Source organism: Pteronotus mesoamericanus, unplaced genomic scaffold, assembly GCF_021234165.1.
Source record: "Pteronotus mesoamericanus isolate MK-2021 breed Mesoamerican mustached bat unplaced genomic scaffold, CSHL_Meso_final scaffold_705, whole genome shotgun sequence".
In the NCBI taxonomy this organism is placed as follows: domain Eukaryota; kingdom Metazoa; phylum Chordata; class Mammalia; order Chiroptera; family Mormoopidae; genus Pteronotus; species Pteronotus mesoamericanus.
The window spans coordinates 16539892-16567438 of NW_026555326.1; the positions used below are offsets into that span (position 1 = coordinate 16539892).

The 27547-nt window shown below is 39.8% G+C and overlaps 1 protein-coding gene and 1 pseudogene across 2 annotated transcripts in view; one reads left to right on the forward strand and one right to left on the reverse strand.

Moving 5' to 3' along the window:
* THEM4 (thioesterase superfamily member 4) overlaps window positions 1–27211 on the reverse strand; it is a 44571-nt gene extending 17360 nt beyond the window's left edge. For both annotated transcript variants that reach the window (XM_054563251.1, XM_054563252.1), the window contains exon 1: window positions 26924–27211. In XM_054563251.1, coding sequence (XP_054419226.1) covers window positions 26924–27022 — 99 coding nt within the window. In that variant the 5' untranslated portion in view covers window positions 27023–27211. The remainder of the gene's footprint in view (window positions 1–26923) is intronic.
* LOC129062046 (peroxiredoxin-1-like) lies at window positions 9533–10639 on the forward strand (annotated as a pseudogene).
* Window positions 27212–27547: the final 336 nt, after the last annotated feature.

Here is a 27547-nt window from a genome sequence, read left to right on the forward strand (position 1 = left end):
CAACCTCCTTGGGAAAAACAGGAGACTGAGAGTGTGAAATGATTTGCTCAATGTCACCCAACTAGCTATTAGCAGCGTTAGCATTAAGCCCAGGTCTGGTGGACTCTCCTTGCCCCGCAAACTTAATCAAGCGCAGGTGAGCCAGGCACTGGAGACAGAGTGATAAAGGATAGACATTTTCCTCCATGTAAAAAGTGCTACCAGTGGCGTATGCACAGGAAGTCAGAGCACAGGGGAGAGGCATCCATCTCAGACTGGGGTTCAGGTAGGGTTTCTCTGATTTGAATCTTGATTAAACAAGGGGAAATTAGGCAGCTAGAAAGAGCATTGTAGGCAAATAAACAGTGTGCAAAAACAAGAAGGCATGAAACAGTTTTGACAGCTGTATTACAGCTTTATGAAATTAAATACTAATTATTATCTCCATTTTACAAATGATGAAACTAAGGCCCGCAAGAAGCTCAGTGTTGTTTTGCTGCAGAGGGAGGAACAGATAGCTGCAGAGATGTAGGCTAGGGCCTGTGAGAAGCCTTCTCGCTAAGCTAACTAGTGTGAATTGCGTCTGAAGTACTCTGAAGAATTTTAGACAAGGAGAGACATGATCACATCTGGCCATGATATGAGTCAGTAGGAGTGACCAAGACTAGATTGGAGGGCCATGTTTGGAGGCTTTGGGGTAGCCCAGGTAAAAAATTACAAGTGCACAAAGCAGAACTAGATGACTATTTACATAAAAAGAGTGAGGGAAGAAGAAAAACACAAGAGCCAATCCCAGGTTTCTGAAATGTGCAATAGAGTGAGTGACAGGGCCAAATACTGAGAAAGAATATGAAGAGGAACAGGAGGTCAGGAGGACAAGTGCTTGGTCACAGTAACAGCAGGTTCCACCCATCCAATTTCTCTACCACACTGAGCATAGCTACCACTGCCATGCCCTGGCAGCAGGGAACAGTTCAAGGGCCCTGGAGGAGCAGGGCGAAGTGAGTGCCCAAAGGCACCACAAAGGAAAATAGGTCCTTTTGACTTCTGCAGAAATTTTCAGACATTTCTGATCACAGAAGCTATCAACTTCGTAGTGTTCTATTTCCAGCTGTAACAGTGCAGCTAGGCCCCCACAAAGAGGATTTGTAAAGGGGCCCAGAGCTTGGGGAGTCCAAGGAAGATATAAGATATGCTCCCACCCCACCCACAGTGGGCTGCCATGGGGGATGGGAGGCAGGGAGCAGGGCCAGTGAGTTACTTTGTGTATCAGTAACAGGCCAGCTTCAAACCTGACATGGAGCAGGGCCATTAAGTTATTTTGCATGTCAGTAACAGCAGGATAGCTTCAAACCTCATATGCAAAGATGTTTATTTTGCAAATCAACAAGGCTAACCAGGAAGGTTTGTGTAACTTAAACCCAGAAAGTAACTGGGCAGGTGGTTCCTCTGGTTACAGCACATGTGCAGGAGAGCTCAGAGATGGTTTGCTCCACGCTTGGAGGGAACAATGGGAAGACCATGCGGGAAGGAAAGGGGAGAAAGGACTCATGCTAGTGGGCCATGAGAAGGTGCCACGTGGTTCTGAATTAAGAACTGGGGATCGCAGCAATGCAGTGGATGGTGCTGGAAACAGCGAGAGGCCTGCCTAGCTGATCTCTGGACTTCTGTTTTTTTTCTTCTTCAGGATGGTACCCCTGACTGGCCTGGCCGGTCAAGAAGGGGAAGGCAGGACTGTGTGCTGGTAGGTGTTTTAAAGGGATTTTGAGATTTAACAGTGACATTTAGCCATTATTAAAAACCTGTATAACTTTTGAATAAATCTTTTCTTTTCACCAAACTCTGCCATTGAAAGTCATAATTTTTAAGGGCGGCAGAGAAAAGACCTAGAACAGAGGGACCCCAGGAAAGGGGGGTGTTGTTCTGGTAACGGCATCTGGGGCTCCCCTCTCAATGGTCCACATTTGGTAACAAAGCCCCCCTTATCAATTCATTCAGATTCAAGGTACCTACAACACTTGGAATGCACCCTGAAGTCCTAACATGGAGATGTGCTTACTGTGATAGGTTACCAGCTATTCAGACTTCTGCTGACACTTCAGATAGTTACAATCCTGACTCGGTGGGAGCCTGTCTCAAGAACCCTATGGAAATAGAAACTTCCTGACTGAACAAAAGAAAGTCTTAACTTGGTGAGGGAAAATGTGAGTAAGGCAGAGAACAGGCTACTTTCCTATAGCCCAGGACTTGTACCTTTATTTTTTCCTTATGGTTTTGTATTGGCTCATCCCTTTAGAACTCAACTCAGAAAATTTGGAAGAGAAAAAACAACAACAAAAAACTAACCCATTATCTCTCCGTCTTACTATACCAATAGTAAAATTTTGATATATTTCCTCCAAGTTTTTTGAAATGTAATTTTTCTTAAATACTTTTAATCTCTAAGAAATATAATTTTTCTTTTTGCTTCACCACTTAAAATTATTTAGTATTCTCTTTTTCATGTTCCTCTCAATTATGGTCATTTTCAACATCAGAAATATAGTCCTTTAACTTAATGTACTATAATTTATTTAACCATTTAGTTGGACATTTGCTTCCAATATTTTGCTGCTTTAAATAAAAATGTTCATCAAAATATTTAAATATGGCTTTTTCTCTATTTTGGATTATTTCCTTAGATTCAGGTTTCATTTTGCAACTTTTTAAGTACATGATTTCTGGAAGTAATTTAACAGACATGGTTAGTCACAAAATAATATGTATTGACCAATCCTAGTCAAATGAGAGGCTTTGGAGTTAAGAATTTGGGTCATCTCCTCCACAGGTCTCATCTTAGACAACTCTAGGATCGATCAGTTCTAGTATCATTTATGGACCACTGCAACAGAAATAATTGAAGACTTTTAGGAATTAGAATTACTTCTTTGACTGTGGGCTCTCCTACCTGATTTTAACGTTGAATGTCTGGTATTCAGCTAAATGCAACAAATGTTTTTTAGCTCTACTATGTGCCCTGGTTCTGTGCCAGGAACAGGTAACACAAAGGGAGAAGACTTAGGCCCCCGCTTCAAGTGCTTGTAGCCTTTGAGTGTGAAAAATGCTAAAACAGAAGTAGATATAGGCACAGAAAGAGTGACCTTCAGGAAAAACTTCAAAATGAGCAGTGATTTCTAAAGGATACTATATTTTGTGGTGTATATAATATGCACTTTTTGCCCAAGATTTTTTAGTGTAAAACAAGGGTGCGCAATTATACATAATAGTACTAATTCTGTATCTATATAACTGTTTTAACATATAAGCATAAATAAAAAACCTAAAAAGTATAACTCTGGAAAGCAATAATGATATCCATATGCAAAATAATACCCTGGAATATGATAATTGGTTTTGTTTATCAATATAAATAAATTAAAAATTGGATTAAAAAATTAAAACAAAAGATTTTTCTCCTGAAAGTTTGGGCCAAAAACATGAGTGCGCACTATACAAGGGAGCACATTATACACAGCAAAATACTGTAAAAAGTTCACTAAGGAGAGAATGAAATGACTACTCCAAGCACATACATAGAAAGATGAAATAACCAAATGACATGTTGGGGAACTGCTAGGATTTCAATTTCAGGAAGTAAGGTGCAGAGAGAATAGCAGCCAGATGTGGATGGGGAAAGAAGGAGCATCACACTGCAAAGGCTCTCTGGCATTAACCAAGGGCTTAGATTTCATTTTCTAGGTCAATGTCTCCAAAGGTCAATATGAAAGATGATTTTAGCACAAGGATGATATACGTATTTTAAAATGTTTATTATAAAAGGATGTAAATAATGTATCGCACTTGTGATTTCACAAATGTTGTCACTTAGGATGAAGCTAATTAAAGAAAGGGAGTTTTTAAAGAATCATGAAGGTGGAACTTGAGTGATAAAATAGTTTTTTCCCATTATATGGAGACTTAAGGAGTATTACGCAAAGCAGTACCATAAACTTGTAATTGCAGCTCAAAATGATCCTATCATATTGAACAAGATTCTGAATTGCTTTACTGAGAGAAAGACCAAAACTGCAAGTCATGCAGCCAAAGCATGGGCAGAGGAGAAAACTTTGACCTCCAGCTACACCTGGAACCAAAGTTTTGCTCCCCACCCTGCCACAGAACTGAAGAACAAGGATATAATGAAAATCTGAACACTTGGAACCCTTTTAGAAGCAAGGGGTCCATTGTCCAGAAAGATCCAGGGTTGATGCCCCTTTACCATAAATGGTCAAGTTTCAAGGTCCTCCAATTAAAACTTGTCCCACCTGCACTTCTACATACCTATTCCCCTACCCCTTAAAAACCCTAAACCTAGTCCAGTGAGCAAGATGGATGTGAGGCACTATTAGGTCTCCTATCTTCTCGGTTGGCACCTTTGCAATCTATAAACCTTTCCTTACTCCAAACTCTGACACTTTAATTTTGGCCTTTTAAACTGTGGGGCACACTTGGGTTTGCTAACAATCTGGCAAGTCAGCCACAAGCTGATGCCCATGGCAGGCCAGCCCAGCCCGGCTGGGGTTCCCCTCTGTGAGTCCTGAGCTGGGGCCAAAGGCCGACAACTTGTTTAGAATGAGGAAATGTCTTTGGACTTTAATCTACAGTTTGTTTTATTTCTGGGGCAGGTTGCTCTGGTGTGAGCAGTTGGTAATCCTTCCTCTCTAGCTGGGCTCTCTTTCCCTTCGGACAAAGCCACCTGCATTTCGAATTTAGTAGGGGGTCTCTGTCTGAGGGTAGGATCAAGATTGTTGTACTCTACCCACTTATCTCTTTGTTTTTGGTAGACCATGTTAAGTGTGTTTGTTGTGCCTCTAAATCTATGTCTATATTTTGAAAATTTGAGTTTATAACTAAGAGAGTAAGAAATTCCAGTTCGGTTCCTTGGGATAGCCCATTGAGATGAATCCTTTAGAAATGGACTGCCATTAGGACATGATTTACAAGCAATGTGAGGTCATGGTGCAGCTAGGAGGAATCTAAGAAGGGGCCAGTGTTGCCAGAATCTAAGCAAAATAGGGAAAGAGAACATGATATGTTATTAACTCAAACTATCTCTCCCCTGCACCACCACTGCCTCCTTATGAGGAGATGGATGGTCTCTTGGCTGCCTGCCCAAGAAGAGTGTGAACGCTAGCAGCTGACCCTGAGTAGCCACTGAGACCGGTTTTTATTTAGGTTCAGCTGCTGGGAGCCTCCTTCTCCTGATAGTGCTCCAGGCTCCCTTGACACCAATTTTTTTTTTTTTTTTTTTACTTTTAAGAGAAGAAACAGCCTCTGGTTACCTGAGGTTTGGATAGGAGAGCACTCAATATTTTGTCTTGTTTGTGTGTTATTTGTGTGTTAATCTTATTTTGTGTGTACTTTGTTTATTAGCTTGGAAGTAAGAAGTAAATGGCACCTGAGAGTTCTTTCCCTCCCCCATCTTCTTCATCTCCAGATCTGTGGCAGCCACCATCCTTTGTGCATTCTCCCTCCCAGCACCATCTTCCTCTAGGAAAATCTGCCACTTTAAATTCAGGTGTTCTGAGGCTGATCTTTTTATTTTCTGAATTTTTCACCTTTATTGTGCACACTTGTTTTCCATTTTCTGTTGTTTGTGTTTGTCAACAGTTCACATTAAGGGGCACCCTTGAAATAGAGGATATCAGGCCTTTCAAATACAATGTAATACATTCTTTGATTAATCATAATTAACTTTAAAAGGGGTTTAAAGGAATTCTTACAGCATGCAAACCTTTGGTCATCTAAGCAAAATCTTAGTCGATCTTACCAGAAACATACTTTGGTTCCAGTTTTTCCTCTGAGTTTGGCATTGTACCTAGGTCACAAAAGCTAGTATTTTAAAATGAAAGCTATGTAATCTATATGCTTATCTGTGCATTTATGTATGTCTATATATTCTAGATATAGCATATTTCTACTGCTGAATGGTACTGCTAATTTGTAATGTTAAACTGGCTTCAACAAACAAGCACTTACATGATAATTCTCAAAAATATAATAGAAACTAACCCAAATGCTTTTCAGAATCACTGGATTTGAGAAAATATTCTACATTTAAGCAGGTTTTGGGTTTGGTTTGATTAAATAAGTATATCTTTAGAATCATCAGCATTATGAAATATTTTTATTCCATCTGGGTTTATTAGTCAAATAAGTTCATATTACCTGTTGCAAAACTTGTTACCAAGAAAAATAACTTCGCATGATAAAAATTTTCATAAGTAATCTGCCCGGGCTGGTCTGGCTCAGTGGACTGAGTCTTAGCCTGAGAACTGAGGGTTCGCCAATTTGATTCCAAGTCAAGGTGCACGCCTGGGTTGTGGGGCTAGATACCCCACTGGGGCCATGCAGGAGGCAACCGATCGATGTGTCTCTCAGATATCGGTGTTTCTCTCCCTCTTTTTCTCCCTCCCTTCCCTGCTCTCTAAAAATAAATAAAATCTTTAAAAAAATTATAAAAATTTTTCGTGAGTAATCTAAACTTAATTGCTAGGAGCAAGTAAATTAAATGTAAGTAGTACAAGATGTTTCTTTTTGGTTAACTCTTTAGCAATAATTGTATTGTATATGTGTACTTAAAAATGGTTTTCTAAATCTCTTTGGTAACTAGAAACTTTCAAGTTTGTTAGCTAAATTAGATGATGGATATTCATGGAATATCTAAGTCATTACCAAATAAGAATGCTGATTGCTTACTTTTTAGCCGTAGTTAGAAACTCAAGTTTCTAAGGGTTAAGAATTTCAATTAATATGGATAAAATATCTTTTCAGTAAAGAAGATATAAGTGTGAAGGTACACTTATTTTTTGAGGGAAAGTAATTTTGTCCTGAAGTAAGGCTGGTTTTCACAAAATGGGAAAGAAAGAGGGAAATCAGAACAAAACCTAAATGTAAAAAGGAAAATTTCCACAAAGGGAGGTTTGTGGAAAAGAAATCCTAAGAATGTAAATTTTACATGAGGCCAAGGTGAATAAGATTGAAATAAATTTAATCAAGTAAATTTAAATATCTAAAGTAAGCTGATACAAAATTAGAATTAGGTTTTCTCTCTCTGCTAAAAAAAGACTATTGGTCTGCTACTGACACTGTAAAAAAGTTTTCTGCCTAGAAAGCAGATTCTGTGTTTTATCAAAATAATTTTGTTTTATAGTGTCTTAATCAGGTACTTGATTACATAAGAAAACTGAATATCAATAGTAGGAACTAAATTTTGCTAAAAATTATATAAACTTCTGTTTTGTCTTTAAAATATTTTGTCACTTTGATTAAATGGATAATTAAATATTACTTCATAACAACTTATGATCTTATTTAGTCAAGTGTTCAAAACTTTGGGTATTTTTTGACAAACTTCCCAGGGTTCAGGTTTTAAAAGGAGACATTTCTTACCTGGAAATGGCTTTGGGTTATCCCAGTGGGCCCCTGGAATGCCTCAAAGATTTGTTCTCTCTTTATAAAATAAACTTTAAACTAAGTAGGCCTATGTAATATATTAAAATTACATGGGAAACTTTGTAAAAGAAAATATGTTGTATTTGTATGCATATATTTATTACATTATTTTTTCCATTACCATTTATCCCCCTATACCCTCTTTCATCTCCACCCACCCCCTCCTTCCTGTATATGCATATATTCTTATTAGTAAGATGAGTTTCTGGAGATTAAAATCTCCAGGAGTCTAAAATGTCCTAATATACTATTTTCATTTGTAGTATCTCTTTGGTATCTTAAAATGTTATGTTACAGAGAAAAGCAAATTTCTTTATCAATTGCATTACAATAAGATCTATAACCATGCCATTTGCCGTTTTTTGTCATTTACAGACAGTCGTTATTTTACACTGAAACTTTTGCAAATATGTTTCATCTTCAGAAAGATCCATGAAGAGGACTCTAACATTCTAAAATACTGGTCTCTGAGAATAAACTTTCAGATCATACCTTTAAAATGGATAAAGAATTACAGAACTCTAAAAAGTAATAGCATTCATGAAATCCTGGCAAGTAATCAAAATAAACAATAATTTATTATACAGGACTCAGTGAACTGAGGATAATTATAATACTTATGACTTTTTATTTAAAATATTGTTGATTTAAAAAACTCTTTTCACTGGGTTCAAGATGGCAGCAGAGTAGGTAGAAGCTACATTAACCTCCTCCTAAGGACCAAACTGGAGTTACAACTAAATTATAGAAATCATCCTGAATAACCAACTGAACACTAGCTGGAAAGAAGCCTTATAACCAATGACTTCTGGAAGAAACCACATCACCACAATGCAATTGGTAGGATGTGTGAAGGCACAAAAGGGCTGGCTGGGCTTCCACAGGTGGCAGCCAAAGTTCTGGAAGGACAGTTCAGTGGATGGGGAGGGTTCCTCCTGAGAAGTGTGGGGTCTAAACCCCAAGCTGGGCTCCCCAGCTTAGAGCACTAAAACTGGGAAAGTAACCCATATAACACCTGGCTGTGAAAACCAGCAGGATTTCTATCTGCCAGAAAGAGATGGCTAGAGACACAGAGGGCCCCTTAAGAAGCAAACACACAAAATTTCATTTGCAGCAACTTACCCTGGGCCCAGCAGAGGGAGGGCAGAAAAGACTAGTGCCATATGAGGAGAGTCTGGGGTTGGTGGCTCTGGAAACGGAGCTGAAGGGTCAGCGTAGGATCCCTGTCCTCAGTCATTTCCCATACTGCAGAAGCTGTCTTTCTCGGGCAGAGCACTTCCCTCCATACAGTATGAACCTGGGGGGAAGCAACAGCCCCACCCAAAGGAATCCCTCTCACCCCATCTAGTGGAGCTTCCAGTTGCTGAGGAGTACAGCTGGAGGCACTTTCAGGGATTAAGCCTAACAGAAAGCCTGAAGGTGAAGACAGATCTCTGAAAGCTTTGAGGCTTTAGCTGACCCTCCCCTGGGCCTGGGTACTGGTAAAAGCCAGCCTTGGTGCACAGGTTGGTTCTTTCTGCACACACCCAGGCCCAGCAGAGGGAGCCACAAGCTGTGGATCACCGATAGCTACAATCAGGTTGCCCAGGGCCAGTCACAGGCAACATCTGACATAGGTCTGACCCAGGGTCTTTGCATATCTACCTAATACAGAGAAACAAACACAAATATGCAGCTAAAATGGGATGACAAAGAAACAGACCTGAAATGAAAGAACAAGAGTATTCTCCAGAAGAAGAGCAAATGAAATGGTGGCAAGCAATTTATCAGATATAGAGTTCAAAGTAATGATTATAAGGATGCTCAACAGCATGACAAAAGTCATAGAAACCATAAAAAAGAACCAGTCAGAAATAAAGAATGCAATAGATGAAATAATATAATACACTGGAAAGAATAAACAGTAGGTTAGATGAACCAGAGGACTGAATTAGCGATTTGGAAGACAAGGTAAACAAAAAACAAAAAACAAAAAAACAAACAAAAACACCCAGGCAGAGCAGCAAAAAGAAAAAAGAATTTAAAAAATTAGGAGAGTTTAAGGGACCTTTGGGGCAACATGAAGCATAACAACGCCAGCATTATGGGATACTGGAAGGAGAAGGGAGTAAGCAAGGGCTTGAGAACCTATTTGAAGAAATAATGACCAAAAACTTCCCTAACGTGGTAAAGGAGAAAGACGTAAGTCCAGGAAGCACAGACAAGATGGACCCAAATGGGCCCACACCTAGACACATCATAGGATTAAAATGGCAAAGCTTAAAGACAGCACATCTTAAAAGCTGCAAGAGAAAGCAGTTTGTTACCTATGATGGAGCTCCCATAAGACTGTCACACAATTTCTGAACATAAGCATTTCAGGCCAGAAGGGATTGGTATGAAATATTCAAGATGATGAAAAGCAAGGACCTACAACCTAGCCTACTATCCCCAACAAGGCTATCATTTAAAATTGAAGGAGAAATAAAGAGCTTCTCAGACAAGAAAAAGCTAAAGGAATTTGTTACCACCAAACCAATATTGCAACAAATGTTAAAGGGCTTACTTTAAGAATAAGTTTGTGAGTCTTCAGGAAATGTTAAAATTGGGCACCATGCCCCTAACTTCAAAGCTACAGCTGTTATGCCAGATGGTCAGTTCAAACATATCAGCCTATCTGACTAGAGGAAAATATGTGGTAGTGTTCTTTTTATCCTCTTGACTTTATCTTTGTGTGCCCCAAGGAGATCACTGCTTTCAGTGATAGTGTGGAAGAATTTATGAAACTCAACTGCCAAGCGATTGGTGCTTCTGTGGACTCTCACTTGTCACCTGCATAGATTAACGCACCCTGGAAACAAGGAGGACTGGGATCCTTGAACGTTCACTTCGTGTTAGACCCCAGGTGCACCACTGCTCAGGACTATGGGATCTTAAAGGCTGATGAAGGCATCTTATTCAGAGGCCTGTTTATCATTGATGGAAATGGTATCCTTTGCCAGATCACCATAAACGATGTACCTATTGGCCGATCTGTGGAAGAGGCTCTGAGACTCATTCAGGTTTTCTGGTTCACTGACAAACATCGGGAAGTGTGCTCAGCTGGCTGGAAACCTGGCAGTGATACCATCGGACCTGATGTCAAGAAGAGCAAAGAATATTTCTCTAAGCAGAAGTGAGCACTAAACCATTGTAGGGTCATGGCAGCAGTGTGCAGCCATGAGAACAAAACCCCTCTTTTACTATTGTCATGCTTAAAACACAAAATCTTATATTTAGGTCAGATGTGGTATGGGACAGGACAGGCCTTTTCTGCAGGGTTTGGGAAGTCAGCCTTTCTTTTTTCTGGAGGAAATGGCCTGAACTTATGGAGCAGGCCAACTGATGTGTACAGTAGTGGGGCATCACCTTTTATCTTTTGTAATCTATTAAACTTGAACTGAGAAAAAAAAGAAGAAGAAAAAAAACCCCGAGGAAAATTGTTAAAAAATAAAATGGCAATAAATATGTATCTATCAATAATCACTTTAAATGTAAATGGCTTAAATGCTCCAATCAAAAGACACAGGTAAGAAAACAAGACCCATATATATGCTGTCTTCAAGAGACCCACCTCAGAATGAAAGATACACACAGACTAAAAGTAAAGGGACGGAGAAAGATATTTCAAGCAAATGGAAAGGGAAAAAAAGCTGGGGTAGCAATACCCACATCTAACAAAATAGACTTTAAAATAGAGTCTATAGTAGGAGACAAAGAAGGGCACTACATAATGTTAAAGGGAACAATCCAATAAGAGAATATAACCCTAGTAAACATTTATGCAGCCAACGTAGGAGCACCTAAATATGTAAAGCAAATCTTGATGGACATAAAAGGAGACTGACAAAATTACACTCATAGTAGCGGATTTTAACAGCCCATTGACTTCAATGGGTAGATCTTTCAGAAAGAAAATCAACAAGGAGACAGCTGCTTTAAATAACTAGATAAATAATAAATAAATACTAGATAAAATGGGTTTAATTAATATCTTCAGAGCCTTTCAACCCAAAGGAGCAGAATATACATTCTTTTCAAGTGCACATGGAACACATGGAATATTTTCTAGGATAGACCACATGTTAGAACACAAAACAAGTCTTATTAAATTTAAGAAGACTGAAATCATATCAAGCATCTCCTCTAACCACAATGCTATGAAACTAGAAATCAATTGCAAGAAAACTGAAAAAATGCACAAAAGATATGGAAACTAAATAACATGTTATTAAACAATGAATGAGTCAACAATGAGATCAAGAAAGGAATCAAAAGATACCTTGAAACAAATGAAAATGACAACACAACCCAAAACCTGTGGAACACAGAGAAAGCAGTCCTAAGAGGGAAATTCATAGCATTACAGGACTACCTTAAGAAATAAGAAAAAGTTCAAATAAACAATCTAACTTTACACTTAAAGGAACTTGAAAAAGAACAATAAAGTCCAAAATGGGGAGAATAGAGGAAATAATCAAGATTAGAGTGGAAATAAATGACATAGAAACTAAAACAAACAATCCAGAAGATCAATGAACCCAAGAGCTGTTTTTTTTTTTTTAAGATAAACAAGGTTGATAAACTTTTAACAGACTCATCAAGAAAGAGAACCCAAATAAATAAAAAATCAGAAATGAAAGTAACTGACACCAAAGAAATAATTGTAAGAAAATTTTTAAAAATTTTTTCTCTTCTCCCCTTTATTTCTCTCTAACCCCCACCCCCCCACCTTAGTTCACATCCATGGGTTGTACACAGAAGTTCTTTGGCTTCTCCATTTCCAGTACTACTCTTAACCTACCCCCCCCCATTTCTATTTTGTACCTACTGTTTATGCTTCTTATTCTCTGTACCTTTTCTCACATTCTCCCCACTCCCCACCTCTGATCTCCATTTCTGCGATTCTGTTCCTGTTGTAGTTGTTTGCTTAGTTTGTTTTTGGTTTTAGGTTCAGTTGTTGGTAGCTGTGAGTTTGTTATCATTTTACTGTTCATAGTTTCTGATCTTCATCTTTTTCTTAGATAAGTACCTTTAACATTTCATATAATATGGGCTTGGTGATGACAAACTCCTGTAACTTTACCTTATCTGGGAAGCACTTTATCTGCCCCTGCCCTTACATTCTAAATGATAGCTTTGCTGGATAGAGTAATCTTGGATGTAGGTCCTTGTCTTTCATGACTTTGAATACTTCTTTCTAGTCCCTTCTTGCCTGCAAGGTTTCTTTTGAGAAATCAGCTGATAGTCTTATGGGAACTCCTTTGTAGGTAACTATCTCCTTTTCTCTTGCTGCTTTTAAGATTCTCTCCTTATCTTTCATCTTGGGTAATGCAATTATGATGTGTTTTGGTGTATTTCCTTGGGTCCAACTTCTTTGGGACTCTCTGAGCTTCCTGGGTTTCCTGGAAGTCAATTTCCTTCGCCAGATTGGGAAAGTTCTCCTTCATTATTTGTTCAAATAAGTTTTTAATTTCTTGCTCTTCTTCTTCTCCTCCTTCTGGCACCTCTGTGATTTGGATGTTGAAATGTTTAAAGTTGTCCCAGAAGTTCCTATGCCTCTCCTCATTCTTCTGAATTCTGGTTTCTTCATTTTGTTCTGGTTGAATGTTTATCTCTTCCTTCTGCTCCCAATCATTGATTTGAGTCCTGATTTCTTTCCCTTTACTGTTGGTGCCCTGTAACTTTTTCTTTATTTCACTTTGCGTAGCCTTTGCTTTTTCCTTCATTTTGCAACCTACTCAACCAATTCAGTGAGCATCCAGATTACCAGTGTTTTGAACTGTGCATCTGATAGGTTGGCTATCTATTCATTGCTTAGTTCTATTTTTGGAGTTTTGATCTGTTCTTTCATTTGGGCCATATTTCTTTGCTTTAGCACACCTGTTACGTTGTTGGATTGTAAGAAAATATTGCAAACAACTATATGCTAAATAACTGGACAATTTGAAAGAAATAGATAAATTCCTAGAAACATACAGTCTTCCTGAAAAAAATAATCCAGGAAGAATCAGAGAATCTGAATAGACAGATTACATTTAGTGAAATTGCAGCAGTAATCAAAAAGCTCCCAACAAACAAAAGCCCTGGACCAGATGGCTTCACAGGTGAAAATATCAAACATTCTGAGAAGAATTAACACCTCTCCTTTTCGAACTTTTCCAAAAAATTCAAGAGGAGGGAAGACTCTCAAGCTCATTTTATGAGGCCAGCATTGTCCTAATTCTAAAACTAGATAAAGACACTACAAAAAAAAGAAAGTCATAGGCCAATATCCTATAGGCTAAAATCATCACCAAAATATTAGCAAACTGAACACAGAATACATCAAAAAGATCAAGTGAGACTTACTCTGGGGATGCAAGTTTGGTACAACATTCACCAATCAATAAATGTGAAACACCTCATAAACAAAATGAAGGCTAAACCACACAATCATATCAATAGATGGAGAAAAAGTAATTGATAAAATCCAGCACCCATTTATGATAAAAACTGCCAGCAAAGTGCCTAAACATAATAAAGGCCATATATGACAAACCCACTGCCAGAATCATATGCAACAGGCAAATACTACAAGCTTTCCCCTTAAGATTGGGAACAAGACAAGGATGTCCGCTTTTGCCTCTCTTATTCAACATAGTACTGGAAAGCCTACCCACAGCAATCAGACAAGAAGAAGAAATAAAAGGCATTCAAATTGGAAAGGAAAAAGTAAAACCATCATTATTTGTAGATGACATGATACTGTACATAGAGAACGCTAAAGATTCCACCAAAACACCACTAGAACTGGTAAATGAATTCAGTAAAGTAGCAAGATAAAAAATTAGTATCCAGAAATCAGGTGCATTTTTATATGCCAATAATAAACTCACAGAAAGGGAAAAATAAGAAAACTGAAAACGATCCTGTTCACAATTTATTCCTACAATAAAATATCCATGAATAAACTTAACCAAAGATGTAAAAGACCTATACTTGCAAAATATAAGACACTGAAAAAAGAAACTAAAGAAGATACAAGTAAGTGGAAACACATACCATGTTCATGGATAGGAAGAATTAACATTATTAAAATGTCCACACTACCCAAAACATTCTATAGATTTAACACAATTCCTACCAATATACCAATGGTGTATTTCACAGAACTAGAACAAACATTTCAAAAATTTATATGGAACCACAAAAGACTCCAAATAGCAACAGCAATCTTGAGAAAGAAGAACAAAGTTAGAGGAATCACACTACCTAACATTAAACTATACTGTAAGTCCACCGTAACCAAAACAGCAAAGTACTGGCATAAAAACAGACACATAGATCAATGGAACAGAATAGAAAGCCCAGAAATAACCCCATATCTTTATAGTCAATTAATATTTGACAGAGGAAGCAAAACATACAAGGGGCTAAATATAGTTTATTCAATAAACGGTGATGGGAAAATTGGAGATACATGCAGAAAAATGAAACTACATCACCTTCATAGGTCACAAATTAAATTAATAAATTTAAATTAAAAATGGATTAAAGACTTAAATGTCATAATTGAAACCATAAATATCCTGGATAAAAACACGGGGAGTAAGATCTTGGACACTGCTCAGAGCAATTTTTTTTCTGATGTATCTCCTCAGGCAAGGGAAACAAAAGAGAAAAAAAATAAACAAATGAAACTACATCAAGCTAAGGAGTTTTGTGGGGTTTTTTTTTTTTTACCATTTTAATCAGTTTTTTTGTCATTAGATTTTATTTTTTTAATTTATAAATCATGTTTATTCTATTACAGTTTCAATTTTTCCCCTTTTACCCCCCTCCACCCATCCCACCTCCACCCCCCACTCCCACAGTCAATTCCCATTTTGTTGTCCATGTCCATGGGTCATTCATACATGTTCCTTGTCTAGTCCCTTCCCCTTCTTTCCACCATTGTCCTCTTTCCTCTTCCCCTCTGGTCACTTTCAGTCTGCTCCATGTTTCCGTGCCTGTGGTTTATTTTGTTCATTAGTTTATTTTGTTGAATAGAGTCCACTTATAGGTGAGATCATATGGTAATTGTCTTTCATCAACTGGCTTATTTCATTTAACTTAATATTCTCCACTTCCATCCATGTTGTTGCAAAAGGCAGGAGTTCCATCTCTCTTTCTTTCTTAAATGCAGATTGATTTTATTAATTTTTTTAAATGTCAAAGTTAATTATAAAATATTAAAAAAAATTGAAAACCATTATAAAGTCTCAGCAATTAAACCAACATGACACCAGCATAGAAATAATCAAGTAGATCGATTAAATATAATGAACATTCTAGAGACAAATGTATATATCTGATTAATGTATGTATGATTAAGTTGATATTTCAAATCAATGGGTAAAATAAGGCTTATTCAACAAATAAGGTGCATGGACCACTATTACTGGAAATAAAACAAGTATAGAGCCTTATTTCACACAGTACACAAGAAATATTCAGGTGAGTTAAAAATCAATATGTAGAATCTAAGGAGTTTTAGAAGAAAATAGAACTAATATTTTTCATGACCTGAAGTAAAATATTCAACCCCAGAAGCTATAAAATAAATATTGACAAACTAAGGATTTTTTGTTCAGCAAAGGGACCATCAACAAAATAAAAAGACAACCCACTGAATGGGAGAACATATTCATCACTACATCAGAGAAGGGGTTAATATCCAAAATTTATAAAGAACTTACAAACCTCAACACTGAAAAAACCAAACAATTCAATTAAAAAATGGGCAAAGGACTTGAATAGACACTTCTCCAAAGAGAACATACCGATAGCCAATAGACATATGAAAAGATGCTCAAGGTCACTAATCAGAGAAATGTAAATTAAAACCACAATGAGGCATCACCTCATACCTGTCAGAATGACTATCAATACATCAACAAACAAGTGCTGGTGAGGATGTGGAGAAAGGGGAACCCTTTTGCTCTGTTAGTGGGAATGCAGATTGGTATAGCCACTGTGGAAAGCAGTATGTACCTGCATTAGGACCCAGCAATTCCACCTCTGGCAATTAATCCAAAGAAACCCAAAACACTAATTTTAAAGAATACAAGCACGTCTATGTTCATGGCAGCATTATTTACAAGAGCCAAGATCTGGAAGGAACCCAAGTGTCCATTATTAAATGAATGGATAACACAACTATGGTACATTTACACAATACAATACTACTTGGCCATAAAAATCTACTGAACAAACTGAACTAACAAGCAAAATAGAGACAGACTCATAGACGGAGATAAGGCTGGCAGGTCTGGTGTGGGGGGCAGGTTGTGGGATGAGAAACTGAGCATAAAAATAGAAACGGACTCATGGACATGGACAACAGTGTGGTGATTGCTGGGGGCGGGTGGTGCACGAGGGAGTGGGTGGAGGCGGAAGAGGGTGTAAGGGGGATAAAAAAAAATAAACTGTTAAAAAATCTTTTGTTTTTCTTGCCCTGGCTGGTGTGGCTCAGTGGAATGAGTGCTGGCCTCTGAACAGAGGGGTCGCTGGCTTGATTACCAGTTTGGGCATGTGCCTGAATTGCGGGCCAGGTCTCCGGTGGGGGTGTGTGAGAAACAGCGACACATTGCTGTTTTTCTCCCTCTTTTTCTCCCTCCCTTCCCCTCTCTCTAAAAATAAATGAATAAAATCTTTAAGAAAATCTTTAGTTTTTCAGATACTACCTATGACTAAAAGCAATTTGGTAAATTACACATTTGTAAGCAGAACTGAAACATTTATTTTTTTCTACTTGATCCTTCCAGAATCAAAAAAAAAAAAAAGGACTCTGAATGAGTATTTGTATGGCAATGTGATTATTTGCATAAGTTTAATAAAAACCCTTCGGGAAAATAGCCTGGTACCTTGCTTACATGGTTCACAGCAGTCTTTCCAGGTAAGGAATAAAGATTGCTCCCTGGGAAATGCAAAGAACCACCTCAGGCTACATTGAGGACCTCAAGAGGAGAGGAATTCATTCAAATCTATAAGTATTACGGGTGAAGTTTAATGGCAAGTATGTGACTTGACTTCTTTAGCCTTGAGAGGCTATTTAAAGTTCAATCTGTAGATTCCTTATGGAAAATTTTAGCAAAGCAGATTTAAAAGTGCTTATATGGTTAATTACTATCTTGCTGGACTTACACAAATAATGAGGTCCATTTTATTGAAATTAGACTTATTTTGCAGGTAAATTAGTACTAATTTGGCTACCTTTGGTAAATATGGGGGTGATTTTAGAGAGAAAATTATGTTTTGATAAGAACTATAATATGCCTTTATGGATATTAGAAATATTCTAGTGCTGTTCATTGCTTTTTGAGTTTTATTTTCTACTTACAAACTAGTCTGGATCCTGAATTCTTCTAGTTTTCTCCAATAATTGCCTATGACTATTTAAACATGTTTCCAATTTTTCTCCCATCCTTTGACTTGAAATCTTTGAGAATCCAACGTGCCCTTTTCCTGAACTCTGCAATTACAAACTGCAGCTAGATAATGCTATAAATTTCAGAGAAATTGCCACAACAGCTTATGCGTAAACAATCTCAGTGACTGATGCTATGTAAGCCAGTTTGCCTGAGCATCTGATAACATCATTAGAGACATTTCAAACTACAAAGGATGCTTTCAGCCATACTTTAAAACTCTCTCAGCTGAGTCTTATAAACTCAGAAACACGTTTATAATGTGCTCTGATTATTAACCTTGTTTTTCTTTTCAAAAATATATCTTATCAAATACTGATATATGGAATTTAATCTGTATAGTCAGCAGTTTGTTGTACAGTCAGCCGGCTTGATATGTTGCATTTATATAAACACTTTTGCAGAAGTTGAAACTCACCTAGATAAAATTACATAGGAAGCCACGTAACTCCAAAGAGCCTCTGACAAAGAACCAAAGTTTGGCCTCCTCCATGATCATTTTAGTTGGCTTCCCAAAGGTATCGGATCCTTCTTCTGATCTGGGTTACAGACCTAAATACTGTATGCACACAATAGCTAAGCCTTCCTTTGGATGGCAGAACTTTGAATAGGAATCCTGTCTCTTTTACTTACTGCAAGTAAATAAAACTACCTTGTGAAAACCATGTCTTGTTCTTGAATAGAGAACCCCAAGCAGCCAACCCCTTGAGTTTGGTAACAATTAGTGACTCCATATCAGATTCCCTTAAAAAGATTCCCTCTCAGCCTAGTATAGACGCTTGGTGAAGTAGTCAACAGAAGCAGCTTGTGTGGGGCTTATTTGCCTGTATCTCTGTTGGCTGGAGGGTGCATTCTATATGAGATTGCCACTTGGTGTTGACCACTAGAGTGGCTGCCTAGCCTGTCTCGACAGCTAAGTGGAGTGGCCATTTGAATGTTTCATTCAGCACTTCAAAAGGGTGGTGGGTAGGTCAGCCTCTATGGTTGCTTTCATTAGTGTTTCTATTCTCGTATTGGGTATAGTATTATCAGAAAGGTAGTTTCAGTTTTGGTGTGCACTGGGTTTTGTTTGGTTAAGACGGAACTGTCTCTGGGATGCTGGATTCAGGGTCCAACCTAGGTTTAACTCTAGAAGGTTGAGAAATGCCCATAGGGCAATTTAAGACATTTTTGGGTAATGATTTCCGGTATGGTTGTCTAACTCTGGAGGGTTGAGGAACATCTTCTGGCAGCCCAAGACATCCTCGGGTGACAATCTCTGGTCATCTGTCCTGCAGGAGTTGAATTTATTCTTTGTGTGTACATTTTCATTTGTCTTGTCTTTTTTGTAAATGTGTGTGTTGACAATGGGAAACTCATATTTGATCCCCAAAAGTAGAGATTAAGGGGTTTTATAAATTAAGAAATATAACAAATGGGTCAATGGTAGAAAAATGCCTGTCTTATCCAAGGCAGACTTGCTTTGGCTGGGAGTCTACCATGGATTTGGGAGGCACTGTTTTCTAAGTGCAGCTTTTTTGTTCCCTCAGGTTTCAGCATTTACTAATTACACATAAGCTTCTCCCCTGCAACCCTCACCCAGCTTCCACCCAAGGAGTGCACTTTCTGCCGCAACCCTAGCCGTGTGGAACTCATTATGGGAACAGGAATGGCACCCAGCAGTTCCCTGAACAACAAAGTTCTCATCAGACAGGCCACAACACTTTCACTACAGAGGACAAACAGGTAAGCTCAAGGTTTCCAGTGGAGGTGATAAGAGATATAAGAGAGGATCTCTTATCTAGAAGACAAGCAAGTCTGAGAGGCAAAGGTATAGATATGGGACTTGGGGACCAGTCTATGGCCAATGGTGTAAAAATATATAATTGGCGTTATATGGAAAGAATTACTGGCTTTATCTATGAGAGTTCTGAATAAGATTCCCACTGCTTTCCCTCTTCTTAAGGACAAGAAATTACATGACACATGTCTTCAAAGAGTCTCATTGATATAAAGAAATATTCTTTTAGCAGTTTTGATTTCAGAAATTTTACAAAGGTGTGGTAACACAGGCCAAATATCCTGTGTTACCAGGATATTTGTTTAGAAAAACAAAACAAAACAAAACAAAACAAAACGATTATCTGACTGGATTGTTGCCAAAAAAAGAGAGCAAAGTCTACTATGATTTTAAAATGCAGTTTGAATTAGCTTTACTTGACTTGCAAAATGAAGCAGGTAGGAACAACCATGTATATGTATTTTGAGTAACAGAGGTCAAAAGGCTGGGCTTCTTAGATATACAGTATGGGAGGAAGGTAGAAATGGCACAGGACAATGAACTGCTTTTAGAAAGATTTCAGAGTAGTCTTAGGAAGCAACTTACTGATTCCATGTTCATTTATCTGCAAGGATGGTTTTGAGATCACTGACTCTAGGCAGGTGCAGTCATGCATTCCCTTGCGTCAGTGCCAAGTCAAGTCCAAAAGACTTAGGAGATCTCAGCTTCTTTTCTGAGCAGAAGCCTATTAACTCCCCCTCTCTCCTCCAAAGCAAGAGCACTTTTTCTCTGCATCCACAGGCTGAAGTGCTTGTAAGCTGCGTGCTCTCCTTGGGGAGTGGCCCACACTCGGCCTGTGCACAGGCCCCTGTGGCTTTGGGAGTCTGATTGGCCAGTGGTACGGGTGGACCACGGCACTTGCTCTTCTCTGGAAGCAGCAAAGTGGAGCAGCCCAGTGTTTGGTCACAGTCAGAGGCAAAGGAAATTTAAGAACAGAATATTGCACTGCTAAGGTGTGAGCTGGAAGAGAGGCGCAGGGAGGAAACCGCACCACCCAGAATCTTTCTTTTAGCAAATTGGGTCTGAATTGTGGCACGCTACTCAAGTTGTTAAACCAGGAATCCTGGGCCTGACCTCTGCCTCTCAACAGTCCCACCTGTCTGGGATGGGGGTGGGGAGCAAGCCTTGGGGAGACCTTCTCAGACCATCTTCTCTAGCAGTCCAGAAGCCAGACGGCTGAGAGGAGTTGGGGACCTGTAATTGCAACAGCAGGCAATTTTGCTGGTGAGGGTGTCTAGGCCACAGAGAAGAGGTGAGGCAAGAAAATGCATGTGACTAGCCCTTTGTGACTCTCCTTACTTTTCCCTCCTGTTTCATTATAACTTGTGCCCATAGCTGTTTCCTGTACTTTCTTAGCTCAGAATCAGAACTTCACTCCTAATGTTTCCAAATTGGTAACGAGGTGGAGGAGCTGCAGTTTGTGAAAGATAGAAATTGAGCATTGTATAGACCCAAGGTGATCTGTTCATCTCAGAACTGACTGGGTTTAGGGGTCAGAGAGGTTGCAAGTGGGTGGTGCTTTCTCCCTGTGACATGAAGGGCTGTAGTCTCTAAACTGTAGCTGTGCAGTTGGCTAAGTAGGGAATGATATCTGACAGGATGTCTGATCACATCAGCCCTTGGCTATGTGGGCCTGAACAGCATGGCCTCATGTTTGGCCTTACCTTCCTCCTATGTATGTGTGTGCCCATGCGCACACACAGAGTTTATATTCCCTGGGAATTCCTCTCGTCTTCTCAGGGAGCTTTTCTGTGATGGACTGTCCCAAGAGAGTGGATGCAAAGGGTCATTATCAGGACTTCTCATGTGCTGTCCTCCCTCCCCAGGCCAAGGTGTCTTACAAAGTGTAGTTCTCCACTTGGCCACATGGCAAACATTACTGTGCTTGAGAAATCATGGATATTGTGTAGAACTGTCGTACCTGGTATCCCCGCCAACCTTCCCTCCCCAGGATTTCTGTGCTTTATCTACTGGGTGCACCCTTTCTGCACAGTGACTTCCTGCCCAGATCCTACCTGTCCTTCAAAGTCCTGGATAGACCACACAGCTCAGTAAGTGATTCCTGAATAAAAATCATGGTGTCCTGGATCATATGGGAGATGATTCGAATATGACAGCCTCTTCCCTATTCTCTCCCTTGCTGGCATCTTTGTCCTCAGGGCTGCTGTCATTCTGATCCATCTTGCTCATTAGATCTCCATCAGAGTGTGAATTTATGAGTAGCAGTATCTTGGTCCCCTTATTTCCTCCCTGCTTCTGTCTTGCCTCTTATGACACAAGTCTCATGTTAGAGTAGTGCTTTCTTTATGCACTCTTATTCTTATGAATCCCGAAACCTAGGGGACCCCAGGACTTTCATCATTGAGGCAGCCAGAGAATTTCCCTCCTCTAACTCAAAGACATACTTTATCCATGTTCTATAGGAAGCAGTTACAGAAGTATGATCCTTGTCCCCATTCCCTTAAGAATAAGGAATGAAAATACTCAGGGGGAATTGTTAGATGGGACAAAAGTGTCAAGTTCTGGGCTGTTCTTACTAAATGCTATTTTTGCTAAATGTTAAAATGTAGCATGATACTTTTCAGACCAGGTGTAAACAGGATGAGCTTGACAGAAACTCGACTGGGTAAACATAGCCAACTGCCAAGAAGACATTAACACATAATGACTAAATAGTGTATACAAGCAATATATAAACCTACCTTTGGGGAGACAGCTTTGAATAGAAATCCTTTATCTTTTATATGCAACCATGTCTTGATCTTGATTAGAGCACTCCAAGTGGTGAACCCCTTGAGTTCAGTAACATAAGTGGCCAAGATTCAAGGTACTTCGATTAAAACTTACCCCACCAGAATGCAGACTGGTGCAGCCACTGTGGAAAACAGTTTGGAATTTCCTCAAAAAACTAAAAACAGAGCTGCCTTTTGACCTAGCAATTCCACTGTTGGGGTTACACCCTAAGAATCCTGAAACACCAATTCAAAAGAAACTATGCACCCCAATGTTCAGCACAATAGCAGCACAATTTACAAGAGCAAATTGTTAGAAGCAACCTAAGTGCTCAACAGTAAATGAGTGGATCAAAAAACTATGGTATACTTACACAATGGAACACTATGCAGCAGAGAGAAAGAAAGGGCTAATACCCTTTGCGACAGCATGGATGGAACTGGAGAGCATTTATGCTAAGTGAAATAAACCAGGCTTGAAAGACAAATACCATATGATCTCACCTATAAGTGGAACCTAATCAACAAAACAAGCAAGGAAAATATAACCAGTAATATTGAAAGAAAAAGGAAACCGACAGTAACAAGAGGGGAGGAAAGAAAAGGAATAACGGGAGAGGAGGGAAAAGAAGAGGAAGGGTTGTCAAGGAACATGTATAAAGGACCCATGGACAAAGCTAAAGGGAGGAAGGTTTGGGGGTGGGAGGTGGGGGTGGGTGGGGTAGGGGAAGGTGGTGGTGGGAAAATGAAGACAACTGTACTTCAACAACAGTAAAAAAAAAAAAATGAAAAAAAGACAACATAAACAAAGTGAAAAGCTAAGCTATAAACTGGGAAAAGATTTTTGTACCATGTACAACTTACAAATCAATAAGGAAAGGGGCAGACAAACTAATAACAAAAGACATAAAGAAATTAAAAGAAAACCATTCTATGTGTTCATGGAATCAGGTTAAACGTTTATGCACAAATACAAAATGATTGTTTCTATTCAAAAAATAAACAAACAAAAAAACCCACCACACACAAAAAAATCCCAACTTGCCCCTCCAGTACTTTTGCATACCTGTTCCTCCAGCCCTTAAAAACTGTGTATCCTTAAAAGATACTGGTGGCTAACTGGACTCAAATTTTTAAAAATAGCCCAGCAACCATTTTTACAGTGGTCTCCCACGCAAACTGTGCCTCAGGGAGAAGTCTGCACTGAACTACCTGACTGCACTGAACTGCCTGCTTGCACTGTATTCCTGCCATCTGAGCCAGCTCCTGCAAAGGAGTTCCTGGAATTTTCAAATAGGACTGAGGCCTTTCCCCATCCAATCACCATCAACATCTTTGCCAACCAATCAGAGTGGTTCAATTCTGATCAATCAGGACAGTGCCTCTTGGACCATTCAAACTTCAAGGATTTGGAGTCCTCGTTTGCATGAAGATGGACCATTCAGGGATCAGGGGCAGGGATTTATGTCTATATAAATTAGCTCCCCTCTGGCTCTGGGAGAGCATTTTCCCTTTTCACAGAAGACTGTTTTCCCTGCCTGAGTTGAAACACTGAAAATGTCTCCCTGGAGCACAGTAAAGCAAACCAGCTCAGGAACAGCTATCTAGCTGGAGAGGGGCCTGGCCCCAGGGGTGCCTCAGAGCCATGCTCCATCACAGCTGAGCTTCACAGGTGTGCTGTATAACAGTTGAACTGTTTTGCACTGAATAGTTTACTTCTTACTGAATCCCAATTGGGGATTCCTGTTGGCCTTGAACTGGTGCCAACAATGATTGGTTGACAAAATCCTTAATTTAGTTCAATGAGCAAGGTGGATTTAAGGCACCATTAGGTCACCAATCTTCTTAGTTGGTACTTTCTTGATCAACAAACTTTCCTTACTCCAAAGTCTGACATTGTGAGTTTTGTCCTTTTGAAACAACAGGCACAGGAACTTAGGTTCTGTAAACAAACAGGTTTTATAAACGTCTCTGTGGTGTAACAGATGAATTGCAAGGTGAGAAGCAGTAGTTGGGAAACTAGTTAGAAGACTGTTGCAAAGGTGCAGGTGAGGTAAGGATTAGAAGCTTAACTAGTTAGAGATTAATGAAGAGATTTAAGAAATATTTGGGATATTGGGACCAAGGAGTGTGATAGCGGGGGAGGAGAAAGTAGAAAGTGTTTTTGGATGATTCCAGAATTGTGATTTTGAAGACTGCAGTGGATAGAAAGAAAAGAAAGAGGAAGTTTTGTTAGTGTTTCTGTGTGTGTCAGAAGGCAAGAAGGCAAAGAGTAGGAATGAAACTATTCATTTTAGTTTAGGGCATAATGAATTTAGGATCCCAGATGTTGCGAGAAATAAAAATAAGTTTCAGTTTGAGGAGATGAAATCTAAAAGATACTTGAAGTAATGGCACTTGTGAATTCAGAGCATGGACTGTATATTAGGGATAACTATTAGGGATAAAATCATTACCTTACCTTTTGTTGCCCTGAGTAGAGGAAAAGTTTTGTTTGATCTTTGGTTATATATTTTTCATGTGGAACTTGTTAAGTAAAGTTATGACTTTAAAAAATGTGCCTCCTTTTAAGAGTAAGTTACTGAGCCCTGACCAAGTAGCTCAGTTGGTTAGAGCATTCTCCCGACAGGCCAAGGTTGTGGGTTTGATCTCCCGTCAGGGCACAAACAAGAAGTAACCAATGACTGCATCAATAAGCGAACAACAAATCAATGTTTCTCTCTCTCTCCCCCTTCCTCTCTATATAACAATCAAAAAATAAAAATTTAAAAGGAGTAAACTACTGAACATAAAGAAACATAACTTATAAAGCCTGTAAATACTATTAAATACTCTCAACACAGATTACAAGGCACCAACATACAATTAAGGAAATGAATTTCTTTGTTATGAAATTAGTACAGGACAATTTCTTTTCCAATTTGCACTTTATTATTCTTGAAAAGAAAGCTACAATAGCTTCCAGTTCCTGTTCCATACAGAGCCGTTCCCTCCTATATGTTGCCTTATTATTTGGTTGGCCAAAAAGTCCATATCGTTTTTTTCCATAAAATAAATATTTTTCATTTTCACCAATAATTTTATTGATTTGCATATTTTGAGTATGTCAGCTCCTCCTGCTATTGGCTTCTAGTGGGTAGCAGCCAGGGGTGCTGCTAAACATCCTCCAATGCATAAGACAGCCCCACAGCAAAGAATTATTTGGCCAAAATGTCAACAGTACCAAGGAACTTCGCAAACCACTTTTGACACGTTTGATCAGTCACAACACCTTCACCATACACTGCACAAATCTTTTTTTGCATTTCAGTTGTGTTTTTACCTTTCTTGAAATAATAAAGCATAATATGCCAAAAATGTTGCATATCTTTTCTATCTTCAATATTAAATAGGCTGCACAAAAATTCACCAATTTTGATAAGTTTTTTAAAATGCACACTGAGCCCCAACTTGTGTTGTTCAGAGGATTGAGTGCTGGCCTGGGAACCAAAAGGTCATGGGTCTGTTTCTCAATCAGGGCACACGCCTGGGTTGTGAAACAGGTCCTTAGCTGGGGGCATGTGAGAGGCAACATCAATATGTCTCACACATTGTTTCTCTCCCTCTCTCTCTAAAAATAAATAAAACCTTAAAAAAATGCATGCTGATATAACAGCTTTCACGAGACAATTTAACAAAATTATTTTGAATGAAGTTAGAGACAACTAAGCACGCCTAGAGCCATGGTACGGAAAAATATAATGGACTTTTTGGCCAACCCAAGAGTTCATTATAAGCACATTGTACATAGTACAAATTTTGCGATTTTATCTCTTTCTTCCAAACAAAATTAATATTAATTGGATACAACAATGAAACAAAACCGTGATGTAAGGCAATATTTATTTACTACTAATACCAGGCACTGTTTTAAAACATTTATTTGCATTATCTCCTTTAAATCTTATAACAACCTTTAAAGCCAAGGAAACTGGATTAGAGAGGGTATGATTATCTGACAAGCAGAGAAAATTAAACCTGTGGAAGAGACAGCGCTGCTCTTCTCATATAGTGTCATGTAATGGTTATGAACCATCCTGCAGGGGTTCCGACCCAACCATACCCCGTGTTTTCTGTGACCTTGTTGGAATAACTTAACCTTTATTAATATCAGTAGCAGTGGCAGTCCAAGTAAGGACCACATACACAGCACGGCTTTGAAAGGGGAGTCATCTTCCTATATAATCACTCTTGGTTTACATTTTAGGACGGGTATATCCTTTACCCCTAATAACACTCATGCTTTTCCGAGCTGACGTTAATTTTTAATCTGAGATCAGCTTGCTGAGGTAAGGGATAAATAGTTTAACGTATTTAACTACCCCACGTGTGATCCTGACAGAAAATGTCGTTACAACGCCCACTCCCGCCGCTCCACCCGCGGAACTCACCCGCGCGGGTCCTGGCCTCCTCGCTGGCGGGGGCGCGCCGCCCCGCAGGCCGCGGAGGGCTCCGAGCGCGTACCGGCGCGCTGCGCAGCTCCACAGCATGACTCCGAGGGCTCGCGTGCGAGCCTGGACAGGGCCGAAAACACTGCCCGGACGGAGGTTGCTGCTAACTCACGCCCGGCCGCCCACTCCCATTTCTTTTCAATCCTTTGAGAGAAGGACGGAGCCTGACACGAAGGTCACGTGCTTGCGAGGGGCCAAGGGCAAGCAAGCGCGTGTAGGATCCGCCACCAAAGTGAGGCCTGAAGGGCCGGGCCCGCCCCGCCGCGCCGCGCCCCGCCCCGCCCCGCCGCGCCGCGCCCCGCCCCGCCGCGCCGCGCCCCGCCCCGCCCCGCCGCGCCGCGCCCCGCCCCGCCGCGCCGCGCCCCGCCCCGCCGCGCCGCGCCCCGCCCCGCCGCGCCGCGCCCCGCCCCGCCGCGCCCCGCCCCGCCCCGCCGCGCCCCGCCCCGCCCCGTCCCCCTGGGCTCTTGCGCCTGCGCACGGTGTGTGCATGGTCTGGTCTTCAGCGCTTGTGCACCACCTCCCAACACGCGCTCGGCGCTGTATTGTCCCCAGGCAGCCGTCCCT